We start from the raw sequence: 21194 nt of genomic DNA on the forward strand, positions 1-21194 counted from the left end.
AATCAAATGTAAAACACAATATTTATGATTGATGAAAGTAGGTAAACGGTCAGATATGACCCGGACACGACAGATGTATTGGTTTCATTCTCAAAATAACACTACATAAACCCCTGTATCAATTTTCTTTTGTTTTTTTCTTTAAATGTTTTCCGAAAAATGTCTTTGTTTAAAATTAATCCAAAAATATTACTCCATAACCATTTTTGTATATCTGCTGATAGAAAAATAATTCCACTGTTCTGTAAAGGGTGCAGCCTTGTCCTCTTCGTCACTGTCCTTCTCTCCTGCCTCCACAGTCTGATCGACTCCCTGAAGTTCTGGAGGACTCGCTTCCTCCTGCTGCCGGCAGGGGGAGCGAGGCGGGTGGCGGATGGGGAGGGGCACTGGGATGTGTATGGGGAGGGGGCAGGTTCTGGGATTGGAGGCAACGGGGACTGGGTCCTGCTGGACGGCTTCATCCGCTTCCTGGAGGGTCTCAACCGCATCCGGAGGAGACACCGCTCCGACAGGATCATCAGGGTGAGCCTCTCTCTGGCAGCATGTTCCATCAAACTGATCCCTCACACTTTGCTTTTTATCTACTTTAAATGCATTTTGCTAATACTTCTGTTTTCTAAAGTCAAATTATACTTAATGTCATTGATACTTTTTCTACCAGGTCTCGTTTTTTTATTGCATTTTATTTATTGTTGTTTTATAAAAGCTTTAGAGGCTACTTTAACTATTTTAATGTCAGGGTTATTGGCAGTTCTGGCACCACTGTTCTTGTGTTTTTGAGTCTTGTGCCCTCACTCCCTGTTAGAGTTCAGCTTAGTTAGGAAATAATTAGTTGATTAAACACCCATTTTAATATCATTCAATTGTCATTTAAAATAATACTAATCATTCAATGGTTCAGGCTGTTTTATGACGCAGTAAACTGAGCAGTTTGGACTGTTGGTCAGCCAAAATAAGTCATTTAGAAAATTGTTTTTTTTGGCTCTTTTCTGACATTTTTCTGTTTATAAAAATGATTTTCAAATGTAAAAATAACTAAGATATGTATACGTTTTAGCACTATATCATTGAATGTGCCTCTTGTATCAAATCACCTTGCAGAAGCCTGCAGACATTTGCAGACAGCCCTGGGACATGTTTCAAATGTGTCCCTGCTTAAGTTTCCAATCGAACGTAAACCATGCAAATGAAGTCTTCAAATGATCTAATGAAATATTGGCTTACAAGAATATGCATTGATCTCGGACAATAATACCACTGAACATGGGGCATCTCTTAACATTTGAATTAGAGCATCTTTCGCTTAAGAGGACTCTCCCTCTGTTCGTTTCATCCCAGCAGAAGGGCACCTCAATGAAAGGCCTGCAGGTCACCAGTCCTCTCCCGGCGTACCCCCCCGAGCCACTGGTGCCCCCACAGGGGAAGAAAGGCACTTCAGCCTTATCAGCCTTACTGGAGATGGAGCAGAACCAGAAGTGAGTGTCTCCTGCCGGACCAGCGTGTTGTTTGTAGTGATGATGAGAGCAAGCTTCATGAAGCTTCAAGGTTTCCAGCCAATGGGTTTGTAAAGGGTTCGTTTCTCTTGTTTCATTCGCCAGTGGTGTAAAGTAACTACCGTAATTTTTGGACTATAAGCCGCGCCTTTTTCCCTATTTTTCGACGCTGCGGCTTATATAACGGTGCGGCTAATCTATGGATTTTTACAGCTAACGGCCAACACCTTTAACTCTATGGGCTCTATGGCCGGTCCGCGGACCCCCACTTTTAAGCGGCGGGTTCCAGCAGGAAAAGCTGGAATCCGGAAAAGAGTGAGACAGGTAGCGCGCAAAAGTAAAAGTGGAACCGAGAGTGGTATGCCGCTGCTGCGGCTTATATTCAGGTGCGGCTTATAGTCCGAAAATTACGGTAAGTACATTTACTTAAGTACAATTTTGATAGAATTGTACATTTCCTGCTACTTTGTACTTCTACCCTACTACAATTCAGAGGTAAATGGTGTACTTTGACTTCACTACATGTATTTAATACCTTTAGTTACTCTACAGATTTGGATTAATGATGTGAAATATAATCAACACTTAAATCAGACTTTAGTTACAGAGTAAAAGAGGCAGATGTGACATCTCAAGAAAGTGATAGTTGATGCACTGATTTCAGTTTGGGAATAATATAAAAAAAAATGAAATAAGTTGTATTTCCATGTAATCCACTGATATCACCTTCAGAGGAAACTTCATTTAGCTGACGCTTTTATTACTGCATCAGGGGTAGACATTAAGGGTAAAAAGCCACTGGCCCTCCGGGCCGGTAGAATTGTATTATCACTGGCCTCACCATTGTAACCACTGGCCCGGAGCATTCGTCCAAAAAATGTTGACTAATAATGAAGAAAATTAACACATTTGTTGTGATAGTAATTTATGCACTAACTACATTACTACTTGTAGTACAACATTTGAATCATCAGTTCTTCCTCATTTCCCTCAATTGTTCATATTTGGTTTATGAAAATAACAATATTGTGGTCATTGTTAAAACATTTCTGCTATTATTATGAGTATTATTATTTGTATAATGCACTTTCTGCCTTCCTGTCATTAGGAGTTCGAAATGTAATGGCTATAGATTAGAACCTTCATTATCCTAAACTGCTGGGACATTTCCCTATAGCCAATACCTTTTATATTTTCTACTCTTCATTTACTTGTCAGCATAGGTCGGCATTGATGCACAGAGCCGACAGAAGACCTTGTTTATATTGGCATCATATTGAGAGGTGCAGTGACGCTTCATAACACCAGGAAGTAAGCTGCTGGTTCCCTCAACAAAAAGCAATGGGATTTCTGCACAGGGTTTTGGAAAATAGCTGGAAATAAAGTCTGTGGAAAACAAACCTGTTTGATAAATGCACGTTTTGTTCAGCCGGATAATATCCACATGTCTACCCTACTTTTATAATTTTCGAATCATAAATCTAATCGATAAATTATAAAAGGGTTTTAGGACGCGTCACTGCACCACTAGAAGCCAACTCCGTCGATCAAGCTGGCTGAAACGTTCTCTCCCTCTTCTTCTCATGCTCCCTGTCACTCTCCTTTAACTCCTCCGGTGACTTTCTTTTATTTGAAGATTGTTTTTTGCACGGCGCTTGGCCGGTTACCGGTGGTATTAAAAACATTTTGGCGTGTCTGTAGTGAAGGAGCGCGCTCCCGCTCACGGGAGCCTGCTCGCGCTGTGCTCCGCAGCAAACAGCTGTTTGCTTTTCACCCAACAACGACAAGCGACTCACGAAACGCTATGGTTTTTTTAAACAATATTTTTAGTGGCCCGAGCGGGCGAGTGGAAAGTACGTTATGCTGGCCCGGGGTGTCTAAATAGTGTAAATAACCACATTCCCTCTGCTTCCTGTCAGGACTCTGGAGGAGCAGCAGGCAAAGCCCACCTCAGCTGTCAGTGACCCCTCAGGTGTTACCACAGCCCCCACATATGTAGACAGCCCCCGCAAGGTGAGCATCAGAACACTTTGTTTTAGCTTCCACTGACCCTTCTGGAACAGCTATCTGGTTTAAAAGGTTTTTCTTTGCTGGTGCTTTGGTTTGGGGGTTCTGCTCTGGTTTCTCTCATTCCATCTGATTCCCCCCCCCCCCCCCCCCCCCCCCGCTCTGTTCTGTTTTTGCTGGGTTTGATTCTGGGTTCCGTTCTTCCTGTGCTGACAGGACGCTGCCTTTATTTTGGATTTTATACGTAGCCCTCGCTCCTCCTACATCTATCACTCTCAGGTCAGTAATGAGCTCTAAAGGCATTGTGTGTGTGTGTGTGTGTGTGTGTGTGTGTGTGTGTGTGTGTGTGTGTGTGTGTGTGTGTGTGTGTGTGTGTGTGTGTGTGTGTGTGTGTGTGTGTGTGTGTGTGTGTGTGTGTGTGTGTGTGTGTGTGTGTGTGTGTGTGTGTGTGTGTGTGTGTGTGTGTGTGTGTGTGTGTGTGTGTGTGTGTGTGTGTGTGTGTGTGTGTGTGTGTGTGTGTGTGTGTGTGTGTGTGTGTGTGTGTGTGTGTGTGTGTGTGTGTGTGTGTGTGTGTGTGTGTCTCAAGTGCTGTAGCTCTTCTAACTTGCTCTCTATTGCTGCATGAGCATTGTGTGTCTTTGAGTTTTCACTTTTATTCAGTTTTTATTTGATCTCTGCACTGTAGTGCATGCTAGTAGGTAGTGACACTGTAAACTCTCACACCAGGATCGCATTACTTCAACCTTTTGTGTGGATTTTTCTGTCTGCAGTCCCCCACAGTAAGGATATGTAGACGTTAAATAATTTCAGTCAGTTGCCAGGTGAATTACTTATTGTGCTGCATGAGCAATGTAGCACAATTTTCTTTTCTAATTTTATATCTAAGCATACTGTAAAGTAAATTAAAAAGTGCATTTTGGATTATAAAACATGGTCAGGCCTCAATGAGTGAAATTGATGTAGAAGCAGGAATTGTACAGATTGTCAGAGAAAAATAGGAATCAAAGACACAGACCAATTTCATAAAGAATATCTAGCCTAAGTTTAATCCCCTCAGGTCCAAGAGTGCCCGATTGAATTGTACGTAGGTAGGTACGATGTTATTTCAAAATCTGTTCTGTGAAGGTAAGTGGTATATATCCTGAAGTCAGTGTTCTCCAACCCTACAGAGTAGTACAGGTTCTGTGATCCTGGTGTTACTCAGATGTTGGGAATCACAAATGCACCCTCTCCTGTTTCCATTTATGACAGCAGGATTGAGTTAGTAAAAGCTCTGCTCCCCCATGTCAAAATATAGTTTTTCTCTACTTCCCTCCACTGTTATTTATTCATTCAGGTAGATTTGTTTCATTTATGCAGCTTTTGAGATATCTGTCTTTAGGTTTCTGCCTCTCATATACAATGGATATACAGTACATGATTTAGTCTGTGGTGATTACTATTCTTGAAAAAAATCAACAACATTATTTCCTATCCTGGGGATAAACACAGGATACAGATTTCTCTGTTGATTATCCCAAATGAACAGCAACACCTTCTGGAAAAGGTACATATTTTTGTTTTAATGCTGTAAGCAGCACAAGCTGAATCAGTTCTCCTACAATGAATGTGTGTGGTGGCAGAAATCTGTCAGATACTCTATTTCAACCCTGGATAAGAACTGTCTACATGGCTGAATAACACAAGATGTAAATAAGAAATGTTCTAGGGAATCCGTCAAAGCATACTAAATGCAACAGCTAATTATGTGGAGTACTTTTACTGTGCAGTTACCTGCTGAATCCAGCGAGGCTGCAGATAAAGGAGTCCAGGCAGCAGCAGCAGGAGGAGGAGGAGGAGGAGGAGGAGGAGGAGGAGGAGGAGGAGGAGGAGCAGGAGCGCCCCCTGCAGGAGAGGCTGCAGCAGGCAGCACTGTAGACACCAGGTAACATCTCCCTCTATGCTGCAGGGATAAGTATTATTGTATTCTTTATTTTTAAGAAGGGACAAAGCAAATTAGTAAAAAAGAACACTAACAGTCCCTCATACAGAAAACAGAAAAAGGACATGAGCATAAGCACTGACAAATACACATGAGCCGATTTAAACACATATGCACAATTAAAAACACACTAATACAAACCAAAAAACACAACAGACACATATGCATATACATAGGTTAAGATAATTAGAAAAACAATGACCTACTCCATTACTGCAAAACTACATTTGTGACAGAGAACAGAGATCATGAGTATTACCATCAAATCAGACTTTAATACATTTGGACTGAAGCACTCTTTGTGCACCAGTCAATGGTAAAATAAAAACAAAGTTTAATCCCTGATCAAATGTACGTTAGAGGATCTTGAACATATTCTCTTCAGTGATTGTTAGGGATGGGTATCGTTAGGATTTTATCGATACCGATACTGCTTATCGATACCGGTATTTTTCTATACTATTATCGATACTTTTCAATAATTTGGTGCTCAAAATTATTGACATGATTACAAGATGTGAAGATTAAACAGCAGTCATTTTATTGTAATTTATTTGTATTGATTATTTAATGTAACTTTTTCAATGTCATACCAAGCAGGTATGAGTGTGTACAGTGTGTCTCTGGAAGGGGGGCGGTAATTAGGGGCAATTCATAAATCCATGTAAACATGACCATTATTCAGTTAAGACGAGACGCTTCGTGCGCACCTCCTAAACCGGAATTGTAATCCGTTTATTGCGTTTATTATTTATAATTGTAATGATGGATTATCAGTAATCATTTTAAAGTTACACAGAGACATTGGATTAATCGTTTTTATGCCCTTGAACACAACTTTTGATCACAAAACAGCAAAGGTAAGACATAATTTTCATCATGGCTACGTAAAGTGAAGTTGTTTTCTTGCTCTTTCCTGGCTGCTAGTTCAGTGAGTTTCGGTCGTACAGTGATGAGACTTACATCAATGGGATCTGTGGGATAAAATGACGTAGAAACGATCGCTTTTCCCAGTTATGTGCTAAAGTAGCCGTTAGCCCCGTTAGCCCGTTTTGCTAAGTGTTGATTTAGACCTATGATTTAGACTCTTGGTGTTGGACTTCTGTTCCGTGTAGGTAAAATGGTTAATATCGTCTGTTAGCTGAGTTTCTTCCCGTTAAGTGGGTATGCATCATTAATAGGTTGTTAAATGTTAAGAAGCCTTGAGACGCTGTTTCTAGGAAGATGTTGCGTCTGCCCAATGGATGTATAATAAGAACTGGATACAGCGTCGGAGGCGGGGTCTCGTTGTTTCCTATGAGAGCTGCTCATTGGCACATAAGGACCAATTGGCCCAACTTTTGAGAGAGCGAAAGGTCACAGATTACCCATCATGCCTGGCTGTCAGAGCAGAAGAACCCGTGGGGGTTTCTGTGGGTGTTTCTCAATGTCGAGTAAAGCTGCTCCAGAGCCACTATTTCAAGCATACTACGTCATCGAGTGCCGCCGAAGGACTGTTCCAATGTCCAGCATACTTGGAATTCTACCGAGCCCGGCATACTTACGCAGCTGCACATGTGTAGACTCCGCGGTCTTAAAATCCCCTCAATGCTTTGCGCACGGACCAATTTCCTCAAATCTGCGGTGGAAAATGTCAAGCGGGGCCTCTCATATGACGCACACCTGCACACTTGCTCGCCTGTTCCACTCTTCGTTTTCCGAATGCCAGGAAGTATTCTTGCCTCGCTTCTGAAGCAAGTGACTCGGAAGACGTGTGCTACCAAGCAAGCGTACTCAAGATTGAGAAACACCCTCAATGTTGAGGAAAGCTGCTCCAGAGCCACTATTTCAAGTATACTACGTCATCGAGTGCCGCCGAAGGACTGTTCCAATGTCCAGGATACTTGGAAGTCTACCGAGGCCGGCGTACTTCGTTGCGGGAAATTTCGAGGCTGCACGTGTAGACTCCGCGGTCTTAAAATCCCCACAATGCTTTGCGCACGGACCAATTTCGCCCCTTAAGCCCTGCCCCCCGAGCTCCCACTCTCGGCTCAGTAGAATGAATGAAGACAGAAAATAAAGCTAGATTCGGCTTTTAGTGCATTTTACAACTTTAAGGACCTAATGATTATAATAAGGGCTATAAAATAGTTCATACTGGGTAGTTTATTTAGTGTTTTTTTTTAAATTATCCGTTGATTTACAGACGTCTCTTTCCCCATGTTAGTCAATGGGGAAAAAGTATTTCTGGGCCCAGTGACGTCACGGACTGATACGGAAATTGTAGTACCGCCGTTTGGACACAAAGAATATTTTCACCAGAGTCCGGCGCACTTCCTGGGGGCTTGGTCTGCCCCTATGGTCTGCCCCCGGGAATCTCACAATAATAAGAGCGCTGTTAGTAGAGATGACGAGTGGCATTCACAGTGGCCAATCAGAGTGGTACTCAATCCGGATACGTCACACGGGATGAGGGATTCCCAACCAACCAGAAATGTTCAAACTAAGGAAGTAGCGTAATTCATAGACCGATAGCAGCAGCGTTTGTCCAGCGGCTTAACGGTATACCAATATCGTCCAATCAGGTACCGGTACTGACTTAGTACCGGTTCTCGATACCCATCCCTAGTGATTTAAATGTATGTTCCTTGTCTTAATGTTTGTTTGAAAATGGTGAGACTTCATCTAATGATAACATACAGTGGGGCAAAAAAGTATTTAGTCAGCCACCAATTGTGCAAGTTCTCCCACTTAAAAAGAAAAGTGGGATGAAAATCCAGAAAATCACATTGTCTGATTTTTAAAGAATTTATTTGCAAATTATGGTGGAAAATAAGTTTAATTTGGTCAATAACAAAAGTTCATCTCAATACTTTGTTATATACCCTTTGTTGGCAATGACAGAGGTCAAACGTTTTCTGTAAGTCTTCACAAGGTTTTCACACACTGTTGCTGGTATTTTGGCCCATTCCTCCATGCAGATCTCCTCTACAGCAGTGATGTTTTGGGGCTTTCGCTGGGCAACACAGACTTTCAACTCCCTCCGAAGATTTTCTATGGGGTTAAGATCTGGAGACTGGCTAGGCCACTCCAGGACCTTGAAATGCTTCTTACGAAGCCACTCCTTCGTTGGCCGGGCAGTGTGTTTGGGATCATTGTCATGCTGAAAGACCCAGCCACGTTTCATCTTCAATGCCCTTGCTGATGGAAGGAGGTTGTCACTCAAAATCTCACGATACATGGCCCCATTCATTCTTTCCTTTACACGGATCAGTCGTCCTGGTCCCTTTGCAGAAAAACAGCCCCAAATCATGAGGTTTCCACCCCCATGTTTCACAGTAGGTATGGTGTTCTTTGGATGCAACTCAGCATTCTTTCTCCTCCAAACACGTCTAGTTGAGTTTTTACCAAAAAGTTATATTTTGGTTTCATCTGACCATATGACATTTTCCCAATCCTCTTCTGGATCATCTAAATGCTCTCTAGCAAACTTCAGACGGGCCTGGACATGTACTGGCTTAAGCAGTGGGACACGTCATGCACTGCAAGATTTGAGTCCCTGGCGGCGTAGTGTGTTACTGATGGTAGCCTTTGTTACTTTGGTCCCAGCTCTCTGCAGGTCATTGACTAGGTCCCCCCATGTGGTTCTGGGATTTTTGCTCACCGTTCTTGTGATCATTTTGACCCTACGGTGTGAGATTTTGCGTGGAGCCCCAGATCGAGGGAGATTATCAGTGGTCTTGTATGTCTTCCATTTTCTAATAATTGCTCCCACAGTTGATTTCTTCACACAAAGCTGCTTACCTATTGCAGATTGAGTCTTCCCAGCCTGGTGCAGGTCTACAATGTTGTTTCTGGTGTCCTTTGACAGCTCTTTGGTCTTGGCCATAGTGGAGTTTGGAGTGTGACTGTTTGAGGTTGTGGACAGGTGTCTTTTATACTGATAACGAGTTCAAACATGTCCCATTAATACAGTTAACAAGTGGAGGACAGAGGAGGCTCTTAAAGAAGAAGTTACAGGTCTGTGAGAGCCAGAAATCTTGTTTGTTTGTAGGTGACCAAATACTTATTTTACCGAGGAATTTACCAATTAATTCATTAAAAATCCTACAATGTGATTTCCTGGATTCTTTCCCCCCATTCTGTCTCTCATAGTTGAAGTGTACCTAGGATGAAAATTACAGGCCTCTCTCATCTTTTGAAGTGGGAGAACTTGCACAATTGGTGGCTGACTAAATACTTCGAGGACGCTTTTTTCTTTCTTCTCACACCAGAGAAGAATAGGACTGAGAAAGAATATTAACACACCAGTTAATATACTTCGGGAATAAATCCTACACCGTCGTCTTTTCTCCGGATTAACGACAGGTTGGAGAGGATTTTTTTTCCCCAACAACGCACCTGCTACGAGCGCGTCTTTCCCACGTCGCCATAATGGCGAACAAGATGGACACGTCTCTCCCTCACACCAGAGGAGCCAGGGAATCGGAGGCTCGGCTCTGCGGCTGCGGGTTGAAGATTTCGGACACAGATGCACACCAGGTCTGCTCATCCTACCTCGGGCTGCAGCATGACATCAACAACCCCGGCTCATGCGGGCATTGTGCCCTTTTCACCGTGAAGAGCCTTCGCCGACGGCTAGCTCGCCAAGCTAGCTTGTCGGGTCAGGACTCCCTCATGTCCTCTGATTTACCGGACGGAAATCAGGACACGATTGGCGTCCGCCACAGAGATGGAGCCCTGCACTGTGTCGGTCTGGGGCTCATCAGTAGTGGCAGCTGCAGAACCGTGCGAGCGGGGCCCCACACTATACCAAGCTGGGGCTCCCGGCTGGACCTCACCATGGTCTCGCCCGCAGAAGATGTCCTGGAGTTGGACTATACGGAGGACGAGGAGGATGCCTCTGGATTCCTCCTGTCCGACTCTGATGAGCAGGAAGACAACGTCTTCATGTCATCGGCTAAGGCGGCAACGCCGGGAGCGATGGCTGCTCTCCCGGGCGATAGCACACCAGCTTCGTCCTGTCTGAGTATGGACCTGCAGGCCGTGTGTCAATGTGCCGCAGCCAGACTAGACATCCCATGGCCCGAAATGGCCAAGGAGACCTCCAGGTCCCGTTACGAGGGGAAACATTTGCCCCAAGCAACGAGGACAAAGAGGCAACTCCTGCCGGTCTTCCCGGAGATGTTGTATGAGGTGTCGGTCTCGTGGAGAGACCGGCCCTTCAGCAACAAGGCCCCAATCCAGGGTGCCTCCTCCCTAGACTGCGACGGTATGGAGAGGCTCGGCCTGCTCCGCATACCGCCGATGGAACCGTTGGTGGAAGCTCACCTCCTCCCGAGGATGGTGACTACACCGAGCAGAACCCCACGCTGCCGGCAAAGGCGGACCGGTTCCAGTCAACCATGACTGAACGGTCCTACAGAGCCGCAGCATTGTCCGCCAGGGCTTTGAACATTTCCTCGCTGCTAACCGCTCACCAAGCAGAGCTCTGTGAGGAAATGTCAAGTAATCCTGGACCGGCAGTACTGGACGAGATAGCCGCGATAGCCGCGATCACGGACATCTGTCTCCACGTTCAACGCTGCGCCGTCCAGGCCACAGGCCAGGCAATGGGAATTATGGTGGTGCAGGAAAGAGCTAGATGGCTCAACCTCACCAACCTCCCAGACCGGGAAAGAGAGGATGTGGACATGCCCATCGTTCCCGAGGGATTTTTGGATCTGCACTCGCTTCTATGCAGAAGAGATGCGAGTCCAAGAAGAAGGAAGACGAGGCCCTCCACCTCTGTCTTCCTCGAAAGGTCCAGCCGCTACCTCCACAGCGGCAGTCCTTCGCCCACGCTACCTCAGCTACTCGGTTTAAAGTACCCAAACAGCAGAGGTCACAGCCCGCCCCGAGTCCCCAGCCCAGGCAGGAGACGAGGGCGAGTTGGCCCAGAAAATCTCCGGTTCCGGCTGCAGCCCAGGGTTCCCCAGCTCCAGATGTGTTCCCGCTGCCTCGAGAGATGCCTCAACGCCATCCTCAAGTGCACCAAAACACGTCACAATATTGTTCTGTTTTCTTGGATAAAGCATTTTCCGCTGACGCATCCAAGCCTCAGGCTGAGGGCGCAGCTAAAAAAAATGAAAGAAAAAAACAATAAAAACAATAAAAGCAATAAACAGCCCGCCATTTGTTCCCCTTTTGAGAGTAGCTACGGCCTCTCTCAAAAGGCGGACAATGAACGGGTGAAGGCACCGCCGCCACGCGCATGCGCAGTGACGACTGGGGCTGTGAGGTCACCACCGTCACGTGCAGGCGCAGTGCCGGCTAGGGTTGTGAAGGCACCTCCGTCACGCGCATGCGCAGTGTCGGGGTACCACCGTGTTAAGACACTAGAGGGCCCCATAACACAACAAATAGAGATTCAGAGGGCAAAAGACGTGACATCTCCGCTGGCTCTAAGGAGCGAACAGTGGAAGATGCTCACAACGTCTGCTTGGGTGTTCAAGACAGTTACACGGGGCGACAGACTCCAATTCGCTGTCACCCCCCCTCGCTTCTCGGGCTTTCTGTATTCACAGGCCCGAGGGGAGTCAGCCCACATTCTAGAAAGAGAGATCCTCTCGCTTCTAGAAAAGAAGGCTATATCTATAATACCTGCCGAGCGGAGCCAGAGCGGCTTTTATTCCAAGTATTTCCTCATTCCCAAACGGGGAGAGAACGGAATTCGGCCAATACTAGATTTGAGGGCTCTGAACGCGTATCTAAAAAGATAAAAATTCAGAATGCTCATTCACACATCTCTGCTGCGTCTCGTGCGACAAAACGACTGGTTTACATCAGTCGACCTGAAAGATGCGTATTTCCATATCCCTGTATATCACCCACATAGGAAATATCTGAGGTTCGCATTTCAGGGGTCTGTTACGAATACAGAGTACTTCCCTTCGGGCTGTCTCTCAGTCCAAGAGTGTTTGTACGATGTACGGAAGCCGCGATAGCCCCGTTGAGACAACAGGGTATTCGCCTGGCAACCTACCTAGACGACTGGCTGCTCCTCGCACAGTCGGAGCAGGAGGCTATTACGCAGACAAATGTCCTCGTAAAGCACCTGCTCAACCTTCATAATAAACACAGAGAAGAGCATGCTGTTCCCAGCACAGACTGTACTCTTCCTGGGTTTACGCCTAAACTAGGTGCCCTTTGCAGCCCGCTTGTCGGCGGAAAGAGTGAAAGCTTTCAGAGCTTGTCTCGCTCATTTCCAGCTGCGCAAACATGTTCTCTTCAGATCATGCCTGCAGTTACTGGGGCTCATGGCGTCAGCCATTCTGGTCATACGACTGGGACGCTTACACATGAGGGAGTTTCAGCGCTGGGTAGCCGCTCTAAGACTAAACCCCGCGCGTCATGGCGCGCGGAGAGTGATGGTTACGGCGAGATGCGTAATGGCACTGCGCCACTGGCTACACCTGACTTTTCTAGTACGGGGCGTATCGATGGGGACTGTCCTTTCACGGAAGGTGGTCACCACGGACGCATGTCTGACAGGCTGGGGAGGTATTTATGAGGGTCGCCCAGTGAGGGGTCACCGAGACCTCCAGCGGGCGCACATAAATTACCTGGAGCTTTTAGCGGTGTTTCTCACCCTAAAATGCTTTCTGCCTTTTCTCAGAGAACACCATGTCCTCGTGAGGACGGACAATACGACCACAATATCGTATATAAACCGACAAGGGGGTTTGCGCTCTCTCCAGTTACACATGCTGGCACGCAAACTGATCTGCGGCCGTCTCCTCTCTCTGAGAGCGACGCACGTACCAGGGGTATTGAACCTCGGGGCAGACTTACTGTCCAGAGGTGTACCACTATATGCAGACTGGACTCTACATCCAATGATTGTGAGCCAGCTGTGGGTGTGTTCGCATCAAAAGAAAAATGCTCACTGTCAGCTTTTCTTTTCAATGCGCGATCAAAACGTACCGTTAGGCGTGGACGTGCTCGCGCACGATTGGCCTACGGTCCTCCTGTACGCGTTTCCACCCCTGGCGCTGATACCCCAAACTCTGGCCAGAGTGAGGGAACAGCGCCACACAATGATCCTGATAGCTTCGCACTGCCCTGCAATGTACTGGCTGGCGGAGATCTATCAGTTGCTGTGCGGTCAGCCGTGGCAGCTCCCCCTGCGCAGAGACATACTGTCTCAGGCGGGGGGGACGATCTTTCACCCACACCCGGAGCGCATGGCCCTATGGGCCTGGCCCGTGAGTGGTACAATCTGAGTACAGTGGGTCTCCCGCAGAAGGTGATAAAAACTATTCAGAGTGCGAGACCCTCCTCCACCAGGTCTCTTTATGACTGTAAGTGGAGGCTGTTTGAGGAATGGTGCCTTCAAAAAGGGCACACCTCTTTTCAGTGTCCTGTTGGAGTGATTTTATCATTTCTACAGGACCTAATTGATAAAGACAGAGCTTTCTCCATGATCAAAGTGTACTTGGCTGCTATTGCTGCATGCCATGTAGGCTTTGAGGGTAAGACGGCCAGCCAGCATCCTCTGGTCTGCCGTTTTATGAAGGGAGCTCGCAGGCTCCTCCCTGTCTCCAGGTAACTGGTGCCCTTAAGGCCCATATACACCGGCCCGAAATCGGCAGTAAATGGGAGTCGGGCCGAACATGAGCGTGGGCACGCCCTATTCGGAGTGGTGTGCGCCGCACCGTCGGGTCTTTTCTGCCGACCTGACGCCTTTGAATCGGCGTCTGGAACACCACCGGAAGTCGGACAAAAGGATAACACTGATTGGCTGTTCAGCTAGCGAATCAGTGCATGAGAAGCGTTAACGGAAGTGATGATTTCAAATGGAAGATGGAACACACACGGACGGCTATTTCACCTCATCGGTTTATAGAGCTCCTGTTCGTTCATGTTTTCAATGGACGAGAGTGAAAATGGAAAGAAAAACGCTATTTGTTGTTTGTTTTATATCACGGAGTCTGTTCTTCTTCTCTGTCTTCCGGTTGTTCCGGTTGTTGCCTCTTTTGAATGATGAATACACACTACCGCCGCCTGCTGGTAAGGAGAGTTATTGCCACTCACGCATGCGCAGTTCATACGTGCTCGGCTCGGATTTGCGGTGTGTTCCAGTGCGCGAAGTCGGCAAATACGCAGGAGAGTCCGGCGACGCAACAGTCGGTGTCGACGTCGGCGACTTCTCAGGTGACTGGCCGGTGTATCTGGGCCTTTATGGGACTTGACAGTGGTTTTAGATGGGCTCACTCGAACCCCATTTGAACCTCTGGAAGAAGCTGACATGAAGCACCTGTCACTAAAGACAGTGCTGTTACTGGCTCTGGCATCAGCCAAGCGAGTCAGTAACATTCATGCGCTATCTGTACATCCTTCATGCACTCAGTTTGCCCTGGGGCAAACGAGAGTGTTGCCGAAGCCCAACCCTGCCTTTATACCTAAGGTGGTTGGTTCGTGTACCCCAATTGACATTGTGGCATTTCCTCCGCCGCTGTGTCCCTCCGGGGAACAGCAGCCGAATTTGCTGTGTCCAGTTCGTGCTTTACGCACCTATATGGATAGGTCAAAAGAGTTTCGTCGTAATGACCAACTCTTTGTAGCCTGGGCTAACCCTCACAAGGGCAAGCCCGTTACTAAGCAACGGCTCTCCCACTGGATTGTGGAAGCGATTGCTTTGGCCTATACAAGTCAGGGTTTGCAGGCACCTCCGGGTTTGCATGCTCACTCTACTCGTGGTCTGGCTACATCCTGGGCTTTGTTCAAGGGTGTTTCCATTCAAGACATTTGTGCAGCGGCGAGCTGGTCCTCGCCGCTCACTTTTGTCCGCTTTTACAGGCTAGACGTCTCTGCTCCCAGTGTGGCCCGAGCAGTGCTGGGCCCCCTGCTGAGTTAGAGCTCGAACTGTTAAGTTCTGGTTGGTCTTGATGACTTTCGAGATAAGCTCGTCTGGCAATACGGGAGCTACAATATCCCATAGTGAGACATCGAACGGAGTGTTACGAATGAGAACTATAGGTTACTTACGTAACCCCAGTTCTCAGAGTAACATGAAGTGAGATGTCTCACCAGACGGCCCTCCTTGCTATGGTGAAGCGAGAAGAGGTGCTTATTTTGAATGACGCATGCGTCGTAGCTCAAGCTACTTATAGGGGGTCAATTCCCTGACGCTGACGTCAAGATCACCTGCCAATCAGGATTGGCGTAATGAGATTGATGCTTCTGTTTGCTCCGCGGATGAGGCGCATCCCATAGTGAGACATCTCACTTCATGCTACTCTGAGGACTGGGGTTACGTAACTAACCTATAGTTTGTGCACAGATGGAATGCTGACAGGCAGGTAGGCCATCCAGTTACTTTAGCCGGGCCGGCTAAAATTATTGGTCGTGCTTTTTACAGTACTACGGGTTCCACAGATGACATTTTTTAATGGATTTTTTGTCAAAGCACTTAAGATATTCATTGCTATTGGGATGGTAAGAGCATTCCATGGAATATAACAAAAAGTGTATCTCGAGCCGGTTTCTCAAACTTACCTACACTGTAAAAAAAAAACTCGTAAAAAAACGGTCAAAGTACTGGCAGCAGCGGCTGCCAAACAAAAACCCTTAAATTAAAGTAAAATACTTTAACTGAAAAAGTGAATAAGCCATTAATTTACGGGAATAGTCCTTAAAGATTTTACAGGAAAACACTCTAATCTTACAGATTTATCCTCTCTTTTTACAGTCAATAACCTTTAATAAAAGTACAGCACTAATACTTTAACGTGCAAACACTGTAATTTTACAGATTTATCCTCTCTTTTTACAGTCAATAACCTTTAATAAAAGCACAGCACTAATACTTCTACGGGCAAAAAACCCGTAAAAAAACGGTCAAATGACAGGCAGCAGCGGCTGCCAAACAAAAACCATAAAATTAAAGTAAAAATACTTTAACTGAAATAAAGTGCAAAAGCAATTAGTATACAGAAATTGTCCTTAAAGATTTTAGAGGAAACTTTCCTCTCTTTTCAAAATCCATTGTCTTAAAATGTTACATTAAAATACCTTAAATAAAGTTCTGATGAGAAAAACAGTTTTTTACTTTTTTTTTTATAAGATTTATCAAACACTAAAATAAATACAAAACCTAAAGTTCTACAGCTAGAATACTGTTATTTTCCAATCAAACAGGTTCAATAAAATGACATCACAAAATGTTCTGTAGGAAACAATTACTCTGAAAACTTAAAATATAAAAATATTTGTAGAATTATAGTACAACTAATGAATACAGCATTTAATATTTAAACATCATACTTATAAACAGTAGAAACAAAAGGTAAGTTGAATTTTTTAAGATTACTTTGAAACATTCTCAACTGAAAATAACAGAAATTCAAAATGGCGACATATGTTCACATTGTCAATTTGAAGGAGCAAACCAGCAGTGGCCTATTCAATCGAATATTGAGAAAATGTTTTATGTAAAAATGTTTTACTTAATTTTTTTTTTACAGTTTTATGTTTACCTTAAAATTACAAAGAAATATCTTAAAGTCTTATAATAGTAATACACTTTTATATTACGAGTTAGATATTTAATTACAGATAATACTTTTTATTTTACGTACATCTGCATGTATTTTCTGAAAGTGCAAAAATACTATAAATATGATATAGCACATTTACTGTAAAAAAAAAAGAGCAAATAAACGTTATTTGTTTTTATTGTCAAAATACTTAAAATAATGTTTTGGGTTGTTAATTTATAGTTAATATCTGTCCTTTTACAGGATTTTGCAAGTTATTTAAAAAAACATGATAATTACTATAAACATTTACAGTTATTTTCTGTAAAATTACGATCTTTTTTTACAGTGTACCCCACCTTTAATAGTGTATTCAATAGTTTGCTTTGTTTCAGTCAGTCTGAAAACCAGTAAATATAAATACATAAATCATTTGCTGTTAAATATGTGGCTCATCACTGAGCCGTAGCACTGATCAGAGTTCTGTTTCAGCGGGCAGTCTGCAGCCGGAGACTTCTCCATCTCCTCTTCCTCAACTCTCATCGAGATCCTGGAGGCCATCAAACATCCCACGTAAGATCTGTTCTGTGTTTCTGGCTTTCCATTTGTTGTCATTTGTTAAGTTAATGTGGGGCAGTTATTCTACACTGTGTCTCGAATATTTAAGCTTCTACTTATTTAAAACATTAAAAAGTTCAAGTTATCATAATCAGAATGCATCTTGCTACTCTAACTAGTATCTACTAAATGCAAATATAATGTTATGTTTAAAAAAATCATCATAATGCAAAAATATTTCTTTGATATCATTTCTTTTTTTTATGTTATAGGAATGTTTTTTATTGGAATGGGGTTATACATGTAAAAGAGAAGAAATTGGTATTTTATAGAACCAAAAAACAAAACATACCTTGAACCCAGAAAAAAACGTTTGTTTTTGTTTCTTACTAAATTAAAGTTATTATTATATCAGGCCCTTGGGTTTGGTTTAACAAAGTTATTGCTGTTCTAAATGTTTGTGTGTGCTCTCTGTTACAGGACGGGTGTGCAGCTGCTGCCGGAACAGAAAGGACTTCCACTCAACTGCTTCATCAGCGCGGAGGTCGTTCATTGGCTGGTCAACAACGTGGAGGGCGTGGCCACACATGGGATGGCTTTGGACATCATGCAGGTAACAGTCCTACCTGGTCAGAAATGTCATGGTCAAGGAAAGCAATGAGGGAGAATTCATAACAAGTTAAAGGTATTACATCTTTTGCTAATAGATATAATTGATATCTTCACACAAATACCAACTCCTGAACAACAACAAAAAGCCGGCGTTTTATCCAGTTTGCACACAACGATGGAGAAACTTAACAAGCAGCAGTGGTCCACTGAAAGTACCAGCTACCTACTGGGAATCTGGTCTTCCGAAGAGGTACAGAGGAAGCTGGAGCACAATCGGCCATTGTTGTTGTTGTCGGTGTGAGCTGTGAGGGGTTTCCGCGCGGTTTGGCTTTATGAAGCAGGCACGCAAACGGTTACGTCATGAGGCAAATGGTTACGTCATGACGCAAACAATGACGCAATGAAGCAGCACCAGTCAGACTCTGGGCGGTGTGAAAAGAGCCAGAGCTAAACCGAAGAACTGGTTCTGAACCTGAAAAGCTCTAGCACGGAGCTTGAACCGGAGTTGCGTTGGTGTGAATGAGGTATTAGAGGTACCTCTCGTAGTGCTGCCCGGGAGGTTGAGACATTCCTGGTGGAGTGGCCCTTAACATTAAGAGGCAAAGGCAGACCTCTTTATCTATATGCCTCCTCAATCATCTCAACAGTCCACCCAGAAAGCCTCTGTTTGGAAAGTGCACCCCCTTTCTTAGGGCCCCTGTTGCAAACAAACAGGCCATCAGAGCAGCAAAGCCAGCAGTCGCCTGTACATCATATTTCAAGGAGAGCAGCTCTGCCGAAGCAGCTTCCATGTTCTGCAAGCCTGAGGAGTCATAAGCTGCTAGCTCTATGACCTGATTTAAGTGGGCCGAAGGCAGCCTCTTGAGTGAAAAAGATGGGTTAGGCTAAAGTGCCACCCCTGTGCCACCTGAGAACCAGCGTATGCACGTTTCACTCACTAACAAGGCGTGAAGCTCACTCACACGCTTGATTGGTGACATCGCAAAAAAAAAAAGCAAACTTTGCCGAAAACCATTTAAGCTCTGCCTGCCCCAGGGGTTCAAAGGGTGGGGAAAGGAGGGCTTCCAGCACCATTGGCAAGTCCCATAAGGGAACCTTGATAGCCCGAGGGGGTTTCGCCGCTGGGCACCTTTTATGAAAACGGGCCACCAAAGAGTGAGCCAGGAAGGGCATCCTCATCAAATTCTTGTGGGGTAGGAGCTCTAGCCGGCGGGATATCCCACCTCTGAAATATTTTTTCTGCTCCAGACAGGGGTAGCTCACCATCAACTTGTGGGTCTTTCACCTCGGCCAGTCGGGCAACCTTCAGCCCATGTGGCATGAAACTGCAATTCATTCATTCAGTCAGCCCCTCCCTCAGGTGGAAAACACCGAGGCATGAGGGGCACTCATCATGTCCATCCGCAGCTAGCAGTGGAGCCATGCAAGTCCGGCAACCATGTGAGCCTAGCATGCTCTACAGTGTTTTTTCAATTATTACTCTCTTCTGAGAGAAAATGTTATTTCTGAGTGAAAGCACTCACTCGAAAAATTACTCTGCAGATTCGTCCTCGAGTCTAGCCTTAAAAAGTCAAAATAAAACTATTGTAATTCTCCTTACCCCTTAGTGGAGACCCTACTGGGGCTTTACACTGGCGGGGCTCTTAGGTGTAATAGTTATCTCAATTATTACTCTCTTCAGAGAGAAAAGGTTACTTCTGAGCGAAAGCACTCACCAGTAGTGAAAACAAAAATGTAGCATAGGGCTTTAGCACCTGCTCAAATCACAACATAGGAATGACAAGCTTTGACAAGCAAAGGAAATCGTCATCGACTTAAACTCAAAAACAAAAAGGAACGTGTTCCTCCTTGCCACTTAACTTTCTTGTTCTAGCATGGTTAATCACCACTAAGGAATAACACGCTTTGACGAGCAAAAACAATCGCCAGGGAGCAACAGCTAAATTTGCTAACAACATAAAGAAACGGCAGGCACCGGCTAATTACACCGCAGCCTTGCCGATAACCGGAACCCGTAAACAGGACGACTTTAATAAAGAGATAATTGCCTGTTTAGTCTCTCAGCCGGGAAGACACATCGTTAGCCTAGCGGAATCCGCAATTTGCCTAACATCCCTGGCGAAAAACACCGGTCTGTCAGCGTAATATGTTCAGCCGTTTATGACCAATCGCAGCCCTTAGAGGACAAAACCGAGACTCTAACACAACGGTTACAGGGCTACCAACGAAGAGCCACCGGCTATGTTATTTCCAAAGGTAATAATAGAAACATTTCTGATGGTGATGTGGGCTGATATAGGCGGGACGGCCCTACGTCACCCCAGGTCACATATTACTTTGTTGATATTAAATACTCGACCTGTGCATGTGCGAGATGGATAACATTGAGTGTTAAGCACTGCCTCTGGCGTTAAATAGGAATGAAATATAACTTTTGTTTAAGGAAATGTTGTGTTACTTTTCTCTGCATGTGCTCATCTGTGAATGAATGTTCCTGTGTTTTTGCTTTGTGTAGAAAATGCTGGATGAAGGCGTTGTGTCCCACGCTTCTGGAGATGCCATGCGCAGCTTCGTCTACGGATTCTATTTCTACAGGATTGTTGGAGAGAAGGATGGTGAGTGGATTTCAAATGCTCTCTCTGCTTTCATCTCAGTATACAGTTCTGCACATACTTGTATACTTGTGTCATAACGCTGTCCTCTGCAGGCTCCGTCTCCCAGCCGCCCCTCAACCCCGCTGGAGGCTGGTCGGCTGCCGCCCTGGAAGACTTTGCCCTGTTCCAGAGGAAGTGGTTCGAGGTGGCCTTCGTGCTGGAGGAGTGGCGGCCCTGTGACCTCCCCCCCTTCTTGCTGCCCTGGCTGCCCAGCCGGCCGGCCTCCTACGCAAGTAGGCACAGCTCCTTCAGCCGCAGCTTTGGAGGACGCAGCCAGGCCGCCGCACTGCTAGGTACACCCAGCCCAACCCCCCCCCCCCCCCCCCCCCCCCCCACACTGTCAGTCTGCTCCTGCATCCAATCTGAGGCAGATCAGCTCACTTCAGTGAGC

At 45.3% G+C, this 21194-nt stretch overlaps 1 protein-coding gene across 5 annotated transcripts in view; it reads left to right on the forward strand.

The window, feature by feature from the left end:
* The window catches only part of depdc5 (DEP domain containing 5, GATOR1 subcomplex subunit), a 69992-nt gene that overhangs the window by 34906 nt on the left and 13892 nt on the right, over positions 1-21194 (forward strand). For 3 of the 5 annotated variants that reach the window (XM_079649382.1, XM_079649380.1, XM_079649383.1), the window contains exons 30-38: positions 300-522; positions 1339-1475; positions 3413-3506; positions 3717-3779; positions 5270-5424; positions 17472-17552; positions 18018-18150; positions 20665-20764; positions 20857-21096. In XM_079649382.1, coding sequence (XP_079505508.1) covers positions 300-522; positions 1339-1475; positions 3413-3506; positions 3717-3779; positions 5270-5424; positions 17472-17552; positions 18018-18150; positions 20665-20764; positions 20857-21096 — 1226 coding nt within the window. The remainder of the gene's footprint in view (positions 1-299; positions 523-1338; positions 1476-3412; positions 3507-3716; positions 3780-5269; positions 5425-17471; positions 17553-18017; positions 18151-20664; positions 20765-20856; positions 21097-21194) is intronic. The other 2 variants (XM_079649381.1, XM_079649384.1) reach the window with 2 other exon arrangements.

The sequence above is a fragment of the Notothenia rossii genome, assembly GCF_949606895.1.
Source record: "Notothenia rossii genome assembly, chromosome: 9".
Taxonomy (NCBI): Eukaryota; Metazoa; Chordata; class Actinopteri; order Perciformes; family Nototheniidae; genus Notothenia; species Notothenia rossii.